This window comes from Mugil cephalus, chromosome 2 (assembly GCF_022458985.1).
Source record: "Mugil cephalus isolate CIBA_MC_2020 chromosome 2, CIBA_Mcephalus_1.1, whole genome shotgun sequence".
Classification (NCBI taxonomy): Eukaryota; Metazoa; Chordata; class Actinopteri; order Mugiliformes; family Mugilidae; genus Mugil; species Mugil cephalus.
In genome coordinates this window covers 10095366-10108898 of record NC_061771.1, presented here as the reverse complement: position 1 = coordinate 10108898, position 13533 = coordinate 10095366, and the positions used below count along the sequence as shown (strand labels likewise).

Here is a 13533-nt window from a genome sequence, read left to right as displayed (position 1 = left end):
CGACCAGTGATGCAGTAACGCGTTACTATTTCCAAACCAGTAATCAGATTAAAGTTACTCATCCAAGTCACTGTGGATTGCTATTTTCCCATTTTCATGAGTAAAAAGAGATGTTTTGACTTTTCTTGCGGGAGTGACGTCACGTATGCGACAAGTCACGTTTTCAGCATGAGGACAAGTCACTCGCGTGTAAAAAATAATAGTATATACGTGTACAGTAATAGTACAGTAATGGTAATACCACGCAGGGACACAAACGTAAGCAAAGGTGGAGCTCGGAGAGATGCCATTTTCCAGCCGGAAATACCGCCACTAGAGTTAGTTATATCCTTAAGATGTCACCAAAGGTTTTCCAGACAAAAGCACAACTTCCCAGTGTTCAGCAGCTATGTGAATTTTATCAATAACGCAAACTTATGGTGTTATTCATTTATGGTGATTCAAAAACCGCGAGATTTAACAGATCACCGAAGATCCGCTCGGTATTGAAAAGTTAACATTCTCCTTGATGTGAAGAGGCATTCCCCCAACAAGTGTGCCAAATCATAACTATACCCGAATCTGAGTTTTTGTTAATAAGGATGAACATAAAACTCTCCTGAATACAGTACAACTATAATGTTTGACTAAACGAAACCTACATATATATTACATATTACACATATTGGCAATGTGAAACAATCTCTTCTTTCGACAACTCAATTCCCTTCAGTATCCACTGAAGAACGTTAATATCTGGTGAGTCCCACTATCGAATCTGACTAAAGAGCGTTATTCTGCGACGCGCCGATGCACATGATAATTGTCCCAAATCACGACCCGTACTTTCAATACCGGAAGTGTATTTGTTTACGGAATCCGGAAGAAAACAGAAGCTTTCCTATATAATTAATCTCACTGCCAAATCGGTTTAGTACTAAAGAGAAACTAAATGCGTAATGTTAAAGTAATTTACGTTGCTTGTGACGTCTTGTTCTGAAAGATTCAGTATTAACCAAAACCCAAAATAAGCTAGTTTGCTAACGTTAGCATCACCAATTCGTTTAACAGCAGGTTTGGTGTGATGAATTAACCAAACGGCATATGTAGACAAATATGCGTATATGCAACCTGTATAAGGTTGAGGGCACTAAAAACGAAGTGGATATAATCTGAGGACAAAAAATGCCTTTCTGGTACAGGCTTTGAAGTGTCAGTCGGAAGTTTCTTTCTCTTCCTTCTCAGATCACATAGCGGCGGTAAAATGGCTGAGACTATAGTAACGTTTCAGTCCCAACTTTCTGGTGTCATGGAGACGGTCTTCAAGGCTGCCATGTACGAGATCACACGTCTGGTTGAAGATAGTTTTTTGGAAGAGGTAACGCGGTGCAGGGAGCAGGTTGAATCTCTGAAGAGGCGACTGAAGTGGTCGGAGAGTCGACGCAAAGACAGAGAGGGAGACAAGAAGGGGAGATGCACTGATTGCGGAAGAGTGGCTATGTCGGATGAGGACAAATCCAGAACGACAGGTACGACAGTCTGTCTGGTTTTACTCACCTATGTTCAGTCAATTAAATTTTGTCATATGATGACTAAATCCTCACATGCTTTGTTATTTATTATATTATGTGATGACTTCTTCCCTACAGAACTTTTAGACTTGCAAATTTTCAAAACCAACAAACTTGAGCCAAAGACCCACAAAACGTTTCAACAGCATAAAAAAACAGCATACACACATAGACACACAGTTGAAACACAAACGAGGCAAATGAAGACATTGGAAGTAATAAAGGACACAATTAAAAACAGGAGTGGATGTTACTTAGACGTGTATCATCCACCTAGACCAGACCAGGTGCCTGTCCTTAATGGCAGCAGTCATTCCCAGCAGGCCTTCACTATCAACATTCTGTTGCTAAACAACACAGGACACCCTCAGAAGGCCCATGTCCAGGTGGTCATAATGTTGTGCTTCATCAGTGTCTGTATATATTCTAAAACGATTTACACCTGTTTTAGGTATGAACAATTACACACTGAACATCTCGATATTATAATAATCATAACCGTGTTCTATATACACATTTTTTCTTTATTAGGGAAAAACCTGAAACAGAAGAGTGCTCTCCAAGAAGAAATACAAGGTTCCCAGGGCACTGATGGAGAGGCACCTTGTCATGATGTTGAAGTGGAGAAACAAGAGGCCCACAGTGCCACCAAGGCAGCAGAGGTAGCTACACTATATATGTCTCATGAACCAGGTTATGTATACAAATCACTGTTGTCCAATTAATATTGTATTTATTCATGTCTCCCAGTCACCACCTGTACAAGGTGATAAGTTTGATCGACTCTTCAAAGAGGAAGCTCTCCAGTCGCAAAGTTGGGATGTTGCATTAGATGGTAAGTCTGTGTGCAAACAGATACAGAAAAAAACAGTAACATAAATGGTCACATAAGTGGCATTACTGACCAATTAGAATATTATAAAAAAAATATATATATATTATGATACATGCTGGATGCAAAGGGACTAATTTCACTGTTGATATGGGGATGATGTCTTTGTCACCAAAAACATGATGTTTCAAGCAACACTGAGCTACCTTGAACCACATGCACTGTGTTATATGATGATGTTAAATAGACAGAGCCTCTGATGTAATAAAAAAAGCTTCCAAAACAAACAAATCTCCAGAAACAACAGTTCATCTATGTTCCTAAACTGCACCTCTCAGTTTGGGGTTGCATGTATTATTGTATCAATTGTCTCACATTGTGTCAGATATAACAGCTTGAAAGTTCTCATTTCCTCTTGTGTCTCAGAAACCGATTCACCAGGCCTGCCAGGGCCCAGTAAGCGTTTCAGTGACCAGAAAATCCCAAAGTGCCATGCAAACTGGGAAGCTGGCTTTGACCAGAGACCAGAATCAAGCCACGAACAACACTCAGGAGACCCGTCTGAACCTCTTTTCCAAAGCAGGTATGGACTGGAAGACTTAGGTGGCTTTGACAAGACAGGCTATGGAGATACTGACATGATAGACATGGATAACTTTGATGGGTTTCATGGCTCACCATCCCACCTCGGTGGGAATTTGAATTATGTGGATCAGTATGATGAGGATGTAGAAGGACCAGAAGGAACTGAGCATCAGGCTTACCAGACAGGCGCCCAACGGAATAGAAAAAATGTGGTGAGTTCACCTGCAGGTTCGCCCTCAAGGACCAACCTAAATGTAAGTGGAGAATTTGGCTGTTTGCTCATTAATGAGGAAGGATATCTGCAGGACTCGAACATCTTGTACCCTGAACAAGAATCTGGTGATCCAGGCAACAGATTGCCCTTCCACGGTCCAGGCATTCGAAATGACCCGTCTATAGATAGCACAGAGGATATGTATGGGCCCTCAGGTACATATAGTGATAACCTAAATTTGGGAGGGAGGTTGGACCATCAGGCAGCTGGGAGAAGAGGGAGGAGACACACATCCAACCAGTGCACCATGTCCTTCCCTGATTCAGCTTCACTCAAGGCCCGCAAACAGACACACAAAGGTAGCACACAGGGGCCCCCATACCCCTGCAACCAGTGCGGAAAGACGTTCACTCAAGCCTGTAACCTTAAAGTCCACCAAAGGATTCACTCAGGGCAGGGGCTTCACCTCTGCAGCCATTGTGGCAAAGGTTTCCCTTCATTTTCAGACCTAAAGACACATAAATGTGGTCAGACGGATGACAAACCGTATTGCTGCACCATATGCGGGAACAAATTCAGCCGTCTCTGGAATCTGAAGTTGCACCGGAGAATTCACACACAGGAAAAACCTCATCAGTGCAGCATGTGCGATAAGAGCTTTACACGGGCAGACATATTGAAGGTTCATCAGCGTACCCACACAGGGGAAAGACCATACTGCTGTGTTGTTTGTGGCCTCAGTTTCAAACGCCTAGATCATCTGAAGTCACACCAACGCAAACACATGACAGATCTATAATATGTGGGAGAAAATAGAATAAAATATTGTGTTTGTATAAGGAGGTTTTGAAATGTCAATGTTTACATGTTACAACCATGGATGTTTTTTGGTCAGATACTTTTTTTTTATCTTCTCCTCATTTGTAATTCAATAGATTTTTGTTCATATGAAAAATGTATGGTATTAAATTAAATTTCTTATTTTTGAAGAAATAAAAGTCTTATTCTTACCTTGTACCATTCTGCATACTTAAAATTATTGCTTTGAGTAAAATTGAAGAAGCTGAACCTCATATCACTTAACGTATTTGTTATTTGCACATTCGTTATTTAACATAACTGGCTTAAGACACCATTGGTTTTATTGTTTTTTGTTTTGTTTTGTTTTGTTTTTTCTTTGTTCAACCTTCCCAACGACACCAACAAATGGAGAGCAGTCAAGTAAATACTGTGACAAAAAGGAAAATGTGAACATCTCATGCAAGTACTGAAACTGCTGGGTCAAAAATAATGAGTTTAATAATGAGTGATTAATGAGTTACCATTTATTTCTAATACAGACCAAATGCTTCATACAATGGTATACAGGAGCATAAAAGTGAGAAAAGAGACCCAGTGGATGAAGTGAGTGACGCTAAAGACACATTAGAGAAAGAAAGGAAAATTTTTGTGGTCATAAAAAAACTTCTCTGGTCACTTCCCTTACTATTAGTATGAAACTTAAGACATAGGTCTTAAAACTGATTTGATTTCACACTGTCATAAATGAAAGAGCCAGCTCCCAAGATTATTAAAAAGATTCTGTGATTAGAAATATGCACTGTAAAAAAATGACAGCAGTAAAAGGTTGGACACAAATAAATTCCTTGTATCCACTGAAGATATATGATTTCTGTGTTGACTCACAATAAGGATGTTTGGGGTTCTAACGAGTGTGGAGTGGGCGCCCCATTTACTAAGGCTATATTGTCACGAGTTAATTTCCAGTCTGCACCCTTTGCTGGGATTGTCCCCTCTCTTTCACCCCTTACTTGATGTCTCTCTCCATTGCAGACTCTAGCCTAAATTGGGAGATTGTATCTATGAAGGAAAGGCCTAAAAAGACAAGCAAAATAACTAAGAAACATTGAAGATGAGCATTTGATTCCCAAAGGATGCCATGCGGTATCCTAATTTAGTAATTTAGTGAGTTTTCCAAATAAAACACTCTTTTATTCATTCAAAGTATTGCAGAAATGCATGGCGATAAATGGATACAACTTTCCTCCACCACGTCAGGTGTGCCCCAGGGCTCTATAATGGGGCCTCCTCTTCATCATATACTTCCTTCCAATTGTTCTACCGAGTCGAGAATGGCGCCTTCAAATAATAATAACAATAATATATATATACATATATATACACATAATGACATTAAGTAAAAACAGCTTGGCGCAGACTATCGGTTTCGCTTTTCTAAAACGCGTTTTGTAATTCCGTGTCTCCAGATGAGGCCACCGTACTACGTGTGACACCACGAGCAACAAGAGGGATCACGAGCGGGTTGAGTTGCAGCTTCCTCGGTTTAATGGTTCGTAAGCATTGATCGGTTTAGCTAGTTAATGTCGCAAACAAACGCCCACGCCTAAACACACCCACGGTTAGATTCGAGTGTAGTTTGTAGCAGCTGTAGTTCGACTTGTTACGGTTTCATGCAAATGATCGTTAGCATACAATGCTACCGTTAAGCTAAGGTGACGTATTAGCTCGTAGACAGTTTCACTTTATTTCTCGCGAGTAAACATCACGCTATTACATCTTCAAACGCGTAGAGTTTCATAAATACGTGTTGCTGCTCGTCAGTTGACATACCTTCAACGCTATGTGAATGTTTCCCTGAAAAGAGTGCGACGATGGCGTGCAGTCTTCAAGAACATCTGGCAGAGTTTTCCAAGCACAACATTTAAACCAGGACTTATTTTTCTTCTACACAAAGACACGGCGTGTATTCCAGTGTGTAGCCACTGTCACACGGCGCACGTCGTCATCATGTCGGACACGGACACCCTCTTTGCCACATTTCAGACCCAGCTCTCTGATGTGATGGAGGCTGTGCTGAAAACGGCAATGTTTAAGGTCACCAGGCTGGTGGAGGACGTCTTCTTGGAGGAGGTGAAGCGCCGGAGTCAGGAGGTGGCGACCCTCAGGATGCAGCTGCACTGGACTGAGAGCAAATTCATTGACCAAGGAGGGAAAGAGGGAAGAAAAACTGGAAGGTGTGTGGACTGTGCAAGGGATGATGTGGAGCTGTCCGCTGATGCTTTTGAAGAAATGGCGGAAGGCCAGCAGGATGGTAAGCACGACCACCCACGAGAGATGAAGAGAAATTGATGACTGTCTTGTATTATAACAGGGTTTCTCTTTTTCAGATGTGTTGAGGGGCTGTAGTGTGAAAAAAGAGGGAGATACTGGTGAAAGATGGATAACGAGCTGCAGGCAAGACCTCATATCGGAGTCACAACAGGAGGCTGAAAATCCTGCAGCCGACCAGAGCCCTGAAAGGAAGTCACAATCACATCATGTACGTTATGTTAACGTAAAGTAAGGGTGAATTATGTGTTCTTGGAAGCATGTCGATATATTTTGCAAATTAACTCTGAGTAAGTGAAATAAAACAGTGTTTCCTGTTTAGGCAAGAGAAGAAGAAGATGAAATGGCAGCTGTGGACATGAAGGAGGAAGAACCTCAGCCGTCTTATTCTTCGTTGCATTTGGGAGGGTGGAGCGGTACACTTGATGGTAAGTGTTGTGAAGACGCTCTCTATGTTTCTGTCTATCTATTAGGGATCGACCGATATGGATTTTGCATAGCCGATACAGATTATTAATAACCAAGTGAAACCAATAGCCGATATGTAGAACCAATATTCATTTGCAGTAAAAATTCTAATTTTGGTGTCAAAATTTAGAGTTTGAAGGATTAGAAAGAATGTCGTCCACTTCTCCTCCTTGTCTGTGGCACTGCATGTAGAGGCTTCAGTGCTGATTGGCTGTCACTGACTCACTTGTGCCAAGTAGCCAATCAGTGAGGGCTGTGGGCGGGATATTGTTACACAGCCAAGAGAGTGATGACCTCAGGCAGAGAGACGGCTGCATCAATTTTATCGGTTATCTGCGAAAAAAACAGCTGATGCCGATGATCCCAAAAATGCCAAATATCAGCCGGTTATCCGCCAGGCCGATAATTGGTCGACCCCTACTATCTATATCATATCTACTGTTTCTATACAGTATGGCTTTACTCACTATTAATAAATCTATTTAGAAGAGTTACATTAAAAGTTTCTATTTTGTCATTCAAAAGAGATCCTTACTTACATATTTTGCTAAGTTATTGCTGTAACTTTTGTTTTGTTCTGATTAATCCTTCCAGACGAAGCAGGATTCGAATCGGACAGCTCTAGTGAAGTGACTGAAGCACAAGAAACAGACGAGGAAATACTGAGGACTGTTGTTAAGCAAGACCCAGAAATATCTACTGCTTATGGATTTTCTGAAAGCAATACACAGACAGCTACGGATCAACTGCAAGCTTCAGCTTTGGAAATTGAACAGAACAGTTGGGCAGGCCTGACTGTCACAGCAGCTGGATTGCTGCAGAACCACAGACTTGGAGCAGAAACGGAGCGTGATCCTGTCAAAAGCGAAGGTCCTGTAAAGTGCACAGAGTACGAGCTGTCTGACACTGCCAGAGCAGTTGTTCAGATTGTTGCAAGCAGAGATCATATCCCGTCTTCAGCATCCCCTCAGGAAAGACTGCAACATGGCAATACGTTGGGTGTGACTATTAAGGAGGAAGTTGTTGTTGGTTCTGATGGGGATGAGGAAAGCAATCATGTGGAAAAGAAAATAACAAAGCCGGGGCTGGCGTGTTTCTCAAGTTCAGGAAGGCAGCAGAGGTTGAGTTCATTAACACGTAGATCAAACCACATTTCCCATAAAGCCACTCTGCAGGACGTTATGAGGCTGCATTCTAAAGTGGGTGCAGGCCACAGATTGCATGCAGCCATACATCATGTCCACCGACCGATGAAAAAGCCCGTTCACACATTTGTAAATAGCTCGTCTGCATCTCTGGCCATGGCTCGCTCTCAGGTTGGAAACTTAAATCTCAACAGAATTCCCTCCACATCCAAAGCAGCTCCTACTCCTGCCGTCCAGCGAGTTCAACGACCAACTCAGTCCGGCAACAAACAAACTTCAGCGCTTCATCGGACCGGTGTCCCGTGGGGCAGCATCAGATCCCACCATCACTCTGCAAACTCTCCTCAGGGCGACGCCGCAGCCTATCCAGACTCCCATGCAGGCCCCAGGCACCTCCTGTGTTGTGGCCAGTGCGGCAAGTGTTTTCCCCACCCCAGCAACCTGAAGGCCCACCTGCAGACGCACACTGGCGAGCGGCCTTTCTGCTGCTCGCTCTGCGGCCGCAGCTTTACCAAGCTGAGCAACCTGAAAGCTCACAGACGTGTCCACACTGGAGAGAGGCCGTACTGCTGCTCGGCCTGTGGCAAATGCTTCACTCAGAAGTGCAACCTGAAACGCCACCAGAGGATCCATCTGGATGTATGATGAAGGACAGTTGGTGAAAAAGAGACTACTTTGGTGTGTGTGTGTGTGTGTGTGTGTTTTTGTCGTTGTTAAGAGTTTACATTGCAGTCCAGTACTGTTTGCCTGATGCAATGCAAGACTGCCTCTGTGTACTCGTCTCAATGTGATTGTCCAAGATTCTTCTGTGCATTCCAGGAAGGTTCATCTAGTAATTTATGAAGGTGTGTTGGTGTTATTAAAGGTTGAAGTTTTGAGGTGTGTTACGCACAATGATAGTTCGGTTGCCACTTTTAGTCAATAAATGACTGTTATGTGAAAAGTCAGGTTCTTCTGTTACATTGACTGCAGTGTACAACCGTGGATCAGGGCCTGCATTTATCAAAAGGATTGTTCTTCAAAAATGATTCAAATTTCCTTTCGATTCAATGAAACAGAACATCAGAATTAATTTAAGAAGTAGTAGTAGTAGTTACACTGAAGCTGAAGTTCTCTGGGTCGATCAGAGTAGTTTGGGATGGTTTTATGTGGTGACGTGGAGGTGACAGAGGAGTGACAGGGGTGTAGTCTTACAGCTTATTCTGTTCACAACAAAACATTTAGATCGTGTAATTGCCCCTGTTGTAAAAAAAAAACATTTTGAAAGCAAAATAACTGTAAAGGACAAACTGTTTAAGATGATTAAGGCATTTGTTGAGAGGCATACGTCACATGTTTTGTTGCTCTGATTGGTTATAGTGTTTTTTGTTGTTTTTTTCCCCCCTCTCTATCACTTGACCCCGTACTGAAATCCTCAAATTCTCCTTCACAAACGTTTGCATTTAATTCCAACATTTAACAGGATGCTTCTCAACTGTTTTAAGGATTTTGGTTTTGGTTCAGCTTTTGAAATTTCAATTGGTTTATCCCAATTTAATTGTTAATTTATTATATCATAGCTCTTAACCACAATCACAGATAAAATGTAGAAAAAATAAAAGAAATAAAATTTCTTAACGTTTATTGACATTTTTTGACGTCTTTAACAATATTCTGATAACAAGCAAAGTGTCATTCTCGTGTTCTATAGGCGCTTGTCCTCTAGAGGGATTTTGCTTATATTTGAATCAGCTGATCTTAGAAGAAGTAGGACTTCTTAAGTTTGACACCCTATAAATGATATGTATCATGAGTAATTATACCAGTACTGTAGTATTTTGAAAGACCACTAGGTGTCAGTTTTCCTCCCAATTTATTTCACACGTTAGTAGAGATGTTTGTGATCATTTCTTGTTCTCCCGCTGGCTTCTGATGTATCAATGCAACAGAGAGGCACTCATAAAGAAAACACCTCCATTAGAATAACAGTCCATTTAAACAAGTTCCTGTAGGCACAGCTTTAGTCATTCCGTGTGCTCAAGCTCAGTGTGTGTTGCGAATCTTTTGCTCAGGATTAAGCCGGATGTGTTGTATCTGCAGTTAGAGTCAGAGCAGCACCGTGCAGGTGGTACATCCGATAACAATTTAATCTTATTTTCAAGGTGAGGAAAAAGCCACCCGAGTCTAAACTCTATCTGTGTATGTGTGTGTGTGTGTATACGAGAGGGAGAGAGAAAATGTGCATTAAAGCAGTGCTTCTGTTCAAGATGATATCTCTCCTTTTTGATGTTTGAACCCAATAATAATAAAAAGAGAAGTTATCTGTGAGGAGCAACAGAGAAATAGTACTTAGCTGCAGTGAGAGAAATAGATAGTGTTCGCTGTGTGGGAGGATATGAGACGAGTGACTATAGTCAGTTGAACGTGTGGGAGTGCTCACTATACATCCACATGTTGCTGTATGTTGGCCAACATGTACCTCCCGGCTGTGCATTTGAGACATGAAGCATATGCGGGTCCCTTTTTCCTAACCGAATGTAAGCGTCCCTTCTGAAGATGTTTAATTACCTCATAAAAATAACAGCCAGCAAGACTCTTTCATTTTCTTTTCTCATTTTCTGTAGCTTCCTCACTTGGACACGTTTCCTGTTCTTTGTACCGACTCTCTTTCTGGGCTCTTCAGGGAATCATTTAACTCACTAAGACGATGCGTTTTGAGAATTGGGAGGCTGTGTTTCTGTGCGGAGGGATGAGTCTGTTAAGCGTTTCTTTTGGCAACGTCAGAAAGCTACTTAAATCTGAGCTGCCGTTTATATGGATTTACTATAAAAAAAGAAAAGAAAACATACGGAGGAGGTTAAGGCTGAATAGACTTAGTGGAGCCGGACAGTCATGGAGCGCTAAAAGATGATTACAAGACCGTACGAACTGACAGCTTTTATTGAACATATGCTTGAGCAAGATATTGACACTGAACCCCCAGGTGTCCTGTTGACTGTAAGAAAACTCCTGTAACACTTCATTTGGATTTCACTATGGTGAAACCATGCACTGCGGTGTTCAGATGCTCTGCCTGACTACGTTGCAGTTTCTCTCCTGTTCATCACCACATGAAGCCCACCTTAATGATTTGATTACATAATCAGCTCCCAGCTGAGACCACCTGTCCGGAAAGTTTGTGAGAAACCATGTAAGGAGGAGGTCAAGGTGGATGGATAGGTCCGGAAAACACCAGCTAACACATCTCTGTGAAGGTTCTCAGGTCATCTCATCTCATCTTCTGCTACCACTTATCCTCACTATAGGGTCGCGAGGGTTACTGGAGCCTGTCCCAAGTGTCATTGGCTGAGAGGCAGGGTACACCCTGGACAGGTCGCCAGTCTATCACAAGACTAACACAGAGGCAAACATCATTTGTACAAACGCTCACACACACACACCTAGTGTCAATTTAGAGTCAATTAACCTAACCAGCATGTCACTGGAGGTAGGATGAAACCGGAGAAAAGCCACACAGACACAGGTAGAACATGGAAACTCCACGCAGTGTTGTGTTAAATCTGTGGTCTTTATCAGAAGAGGCTCTCAGTTGTTGTCCAGTCCAGCTCAGAAAAGTCTTCTCTTAGGGGTCTCAAAAGTTATCAGGAGTCAGAGTTCAGAGCATCAGAATGGTCTTTAGTGCGGGCAAAAAAGGAGAGCAGTCTTAAAGGGTACACAAGTTTCACCACAAAACACCCTGTATCACCCCTTTACATTAGCCAGTTACACCATTACAAATCTTCTTGCTCACTGTTGCTGAGGCTTCAGGCCTCGTGAGCCTTGTGATCTCGGTTTTCTGTACCATCTAGGTACGTCTCCATACTGCCTTTTCTTTCTTCTTTTTTTTTTAAGAGCCATTCTGGTTTACTTTAAACCAATAGCTCCATAATTTCCTTTTGTTCTTAATTTTTTAAAGTCATTCTTGCTTGTTTTACACACTTATTTCTTAATCCTCTTTTAAGTTTATTTTTTTAAAGTTTATTAGAAAGACGCTGTGTAACTATCTTCAACATAGTATGTGCCCTTACGCTACATCACACATGCCCTTCTACATGAGACATTCCTCATTCTATGTTTTCACAGTACTACATAAACATATTTCTGTTTAATGATCATCATATCATATAACACATTATAATCATATCCTTGCACTGCATTTAATTTTTCTTAACACATCACAGGCTTTAAAGTTTAACCACAGCAGAAAGGCCAGATATATTTTTCATGCAATTTTCACAATATTTTCCTATTATTAAGTGCACTATCAACCACTTTACACACGTTTGTTTGGTTGTTGTTGTTGTTGTTTTTTACATGGCTGAATAGTATTAGCAGCATTTCACTTGAATTAATAATGACTCTTCCCACTTGAATTGGGTAGCTGCACTTTAAAAGAAACTTTTGCTTTTCTCTTCTGGGTCAAGTCATCCCAGTATTATATTCAATGTTTACCAGGTAACAGTGGAAGATTTATGTAAAGAGTCCCATGGTGAGTGAGCCTTTTTCACAACGCCTTCATGTTTCATAATGGCTGTTGAAGCAGAAGAGCATGAACTCTCAAGTGCTTTTCATTAAAACTTTAATTCTCATTTGTGGGAAGTCCATTAAGTCCATTGACGGCAGGGTTTAAGTCCTTGAGCTTCGTCTTCTTATTCTTTGTGTGTGAAAGAAAAAGTGCAGCCATGCAGTCATGACTTCTTTCCCTGTTTTTCTTAAGATGCTATGAACAAGGGCGCCATTCACAAACATCCAGAGTATATTCTCAGTGAGAGCTCGGTTTTCTTTATAGAGAGATTCACATCTCAGCACGGAAGTGGAGCCCATTCAGCTGCTGGTTCGAGTTTGCATGTTCTCCCTGTGTCTGTGTGGGTTTTCTTTGGGTACTTTGGTTTCGTCCCACCTCCAAAGACATGCTGGTTAGGTTGATTAGTTCAGTTCATTTGGACATTCCTACAACCATAAATCCAAATAGTTTTAAATAAATTCATCCCCGTGGTGCTCAGATACAGATACAAAATACATTGCAGTTTCTCTTCTGCTCGTCACCACATCAAGCCTATCTAAACGATTTGATTGGCCTGGCCAGCAGATCTTTGCCAGGACACAGTTAGTTCCCTACAGAGCCACTCCAGACCATCTGTCCAGTGCAGAAAGTTTGTGGGCTGGCTGGGGACGTAGGTTGGGCTGGCTTCTAGGTTTCTAGCTGTGGCCACATCAGATCACATCAGGTCATCAGAAACCACGTAAGGTTCTCAGTCACTCAGGTCATATTATATCCAGAACAAAGCTAAAACAAAGGGAACTGGACTTTTTGCCTCTTCAGTTGTAAATGGCTTTTTATTCGGGACATATTTCAAAAAATATTTTTTTTTCCTCTACAGGAAACAATTGCACAATTTCTTAGCACATTAAAAAGAAATAATCAAAAGATGACACAGTCAAAAAACAGCGCTCAGTCCATAAATAGCCAAAAACATCCATAAGGCACAAAAGAATCTGAATCTCCAGTCTAATGGCTTTTGAAATACAAGCAATCTTCCTTCTGTTTGTTTTACCTCCAGTAAAATAGTCTGCCGTACTTAATACAATACC

The 13533-nt window shown here is 41.5% G+C and overlaps 2 protein-coding genes across 2 annotated transcripts; both read left to right on the top strand.

The window, feature by feature from the left end:
• Positions 1 to 734: 734 nt before the first annotated feature.
• Positions 735 to 4841, top strand: si:ch73-109d9.2 (uncharacterized protein LOC565042 homolog). Its single transcript, XM_047579115.1, has 4 exons — positions 735 to 1508; positions 2082 to 2212; positions 2301 to 2385; positions 2809 to 4841. Exons 1-4 carry the CDS (start codon positions 1244 to 1246, stop codon positions 3978 to 3980), a joined length of 1653 nt encoding a protein of 550 aa, XP_047435071.1. The 5' UTR covers positions 735 to 1243; the 3' UTR covers positions 3981 to 4841.
• Positions 4842 to 5458: 617 nt separating this feature from the next.
• Positions 5459 to 9546, top strand: si:ch73-109d9.3 (zinc finger protein 813). Its single transcript, XM_047579114.1, has 5 exons — positions 5459 to 5531; positions 5937 to 6293; positions 6370 to 6521; positions 6633 to 6738; positions 7373 to 9546. Exons 2-5 carry the CDS (start codon positions 5990 to 5992, stop codon positions 8566 to 8568), a joined length of 1758 nt encoding a protein of 585 aa, XP_047435070.1. The 5' UTR covers positions 5459 to 5531; positions 5937 to 5989; the 3' UTR covers positions 8569 to 9546.
• The last annotated feature ends 3987 nt before the right edge of the window (positions 9547 to 13533 follow it).

What these genes read in the sequence shown, in the direction of transcription:
- si:ch73-109d9.2 (XM_047579115.1), top strand. Translation starts at nt 1,244, where the DNA reads ATGGCTGAGACTATAGTAACGTTTCAGTCCCAACTTTCTGGTGTCATG. An exon ending in GTGCCACCAAGGCAGCAGAG is followed by an intron (nt 2,213 to 2,300) that starts GTAGCTACACTA and finishes CATGTCTCCCAG; the next exon opens with TCACCACCTGTACAAGGTGA. An exon ending in TTGGGATGTTGCATTAGATG is followed by an intron (nt 2,386 to 2,808) that starts GTAAGTCTGTGT and finishes CTTGTGTCTCAG; the next exon opens with AAACCGATTCACCAGGCCTG.
- si:ch73-109d9.3 (XM_047579114.1), top strand. Translation starts at nt 5,990, where the DNA reads ATGTCGGACACGGACACCCTCTTTGCCACATTTCAGACCCAGCTCTCT. An exon ending in GGCGGAAGGCCAGCAGGATG is followed by an intron (nt 6,294 to 6,369) that starts GTAAGCACGACC and finishes TCTCTTTTTCAG; the next exon opens with ATGTGTTGAGGGGCTGTAGT. An exon ending in GGAAGTCACAATCACATCAT is followed by an intron (nt 6,522 to 6,632) that starts GTACGTTATGTT and finishes TTTCCTGTTTAG; the next exon opens with GCAAGAGAAGAAGAAGATGA.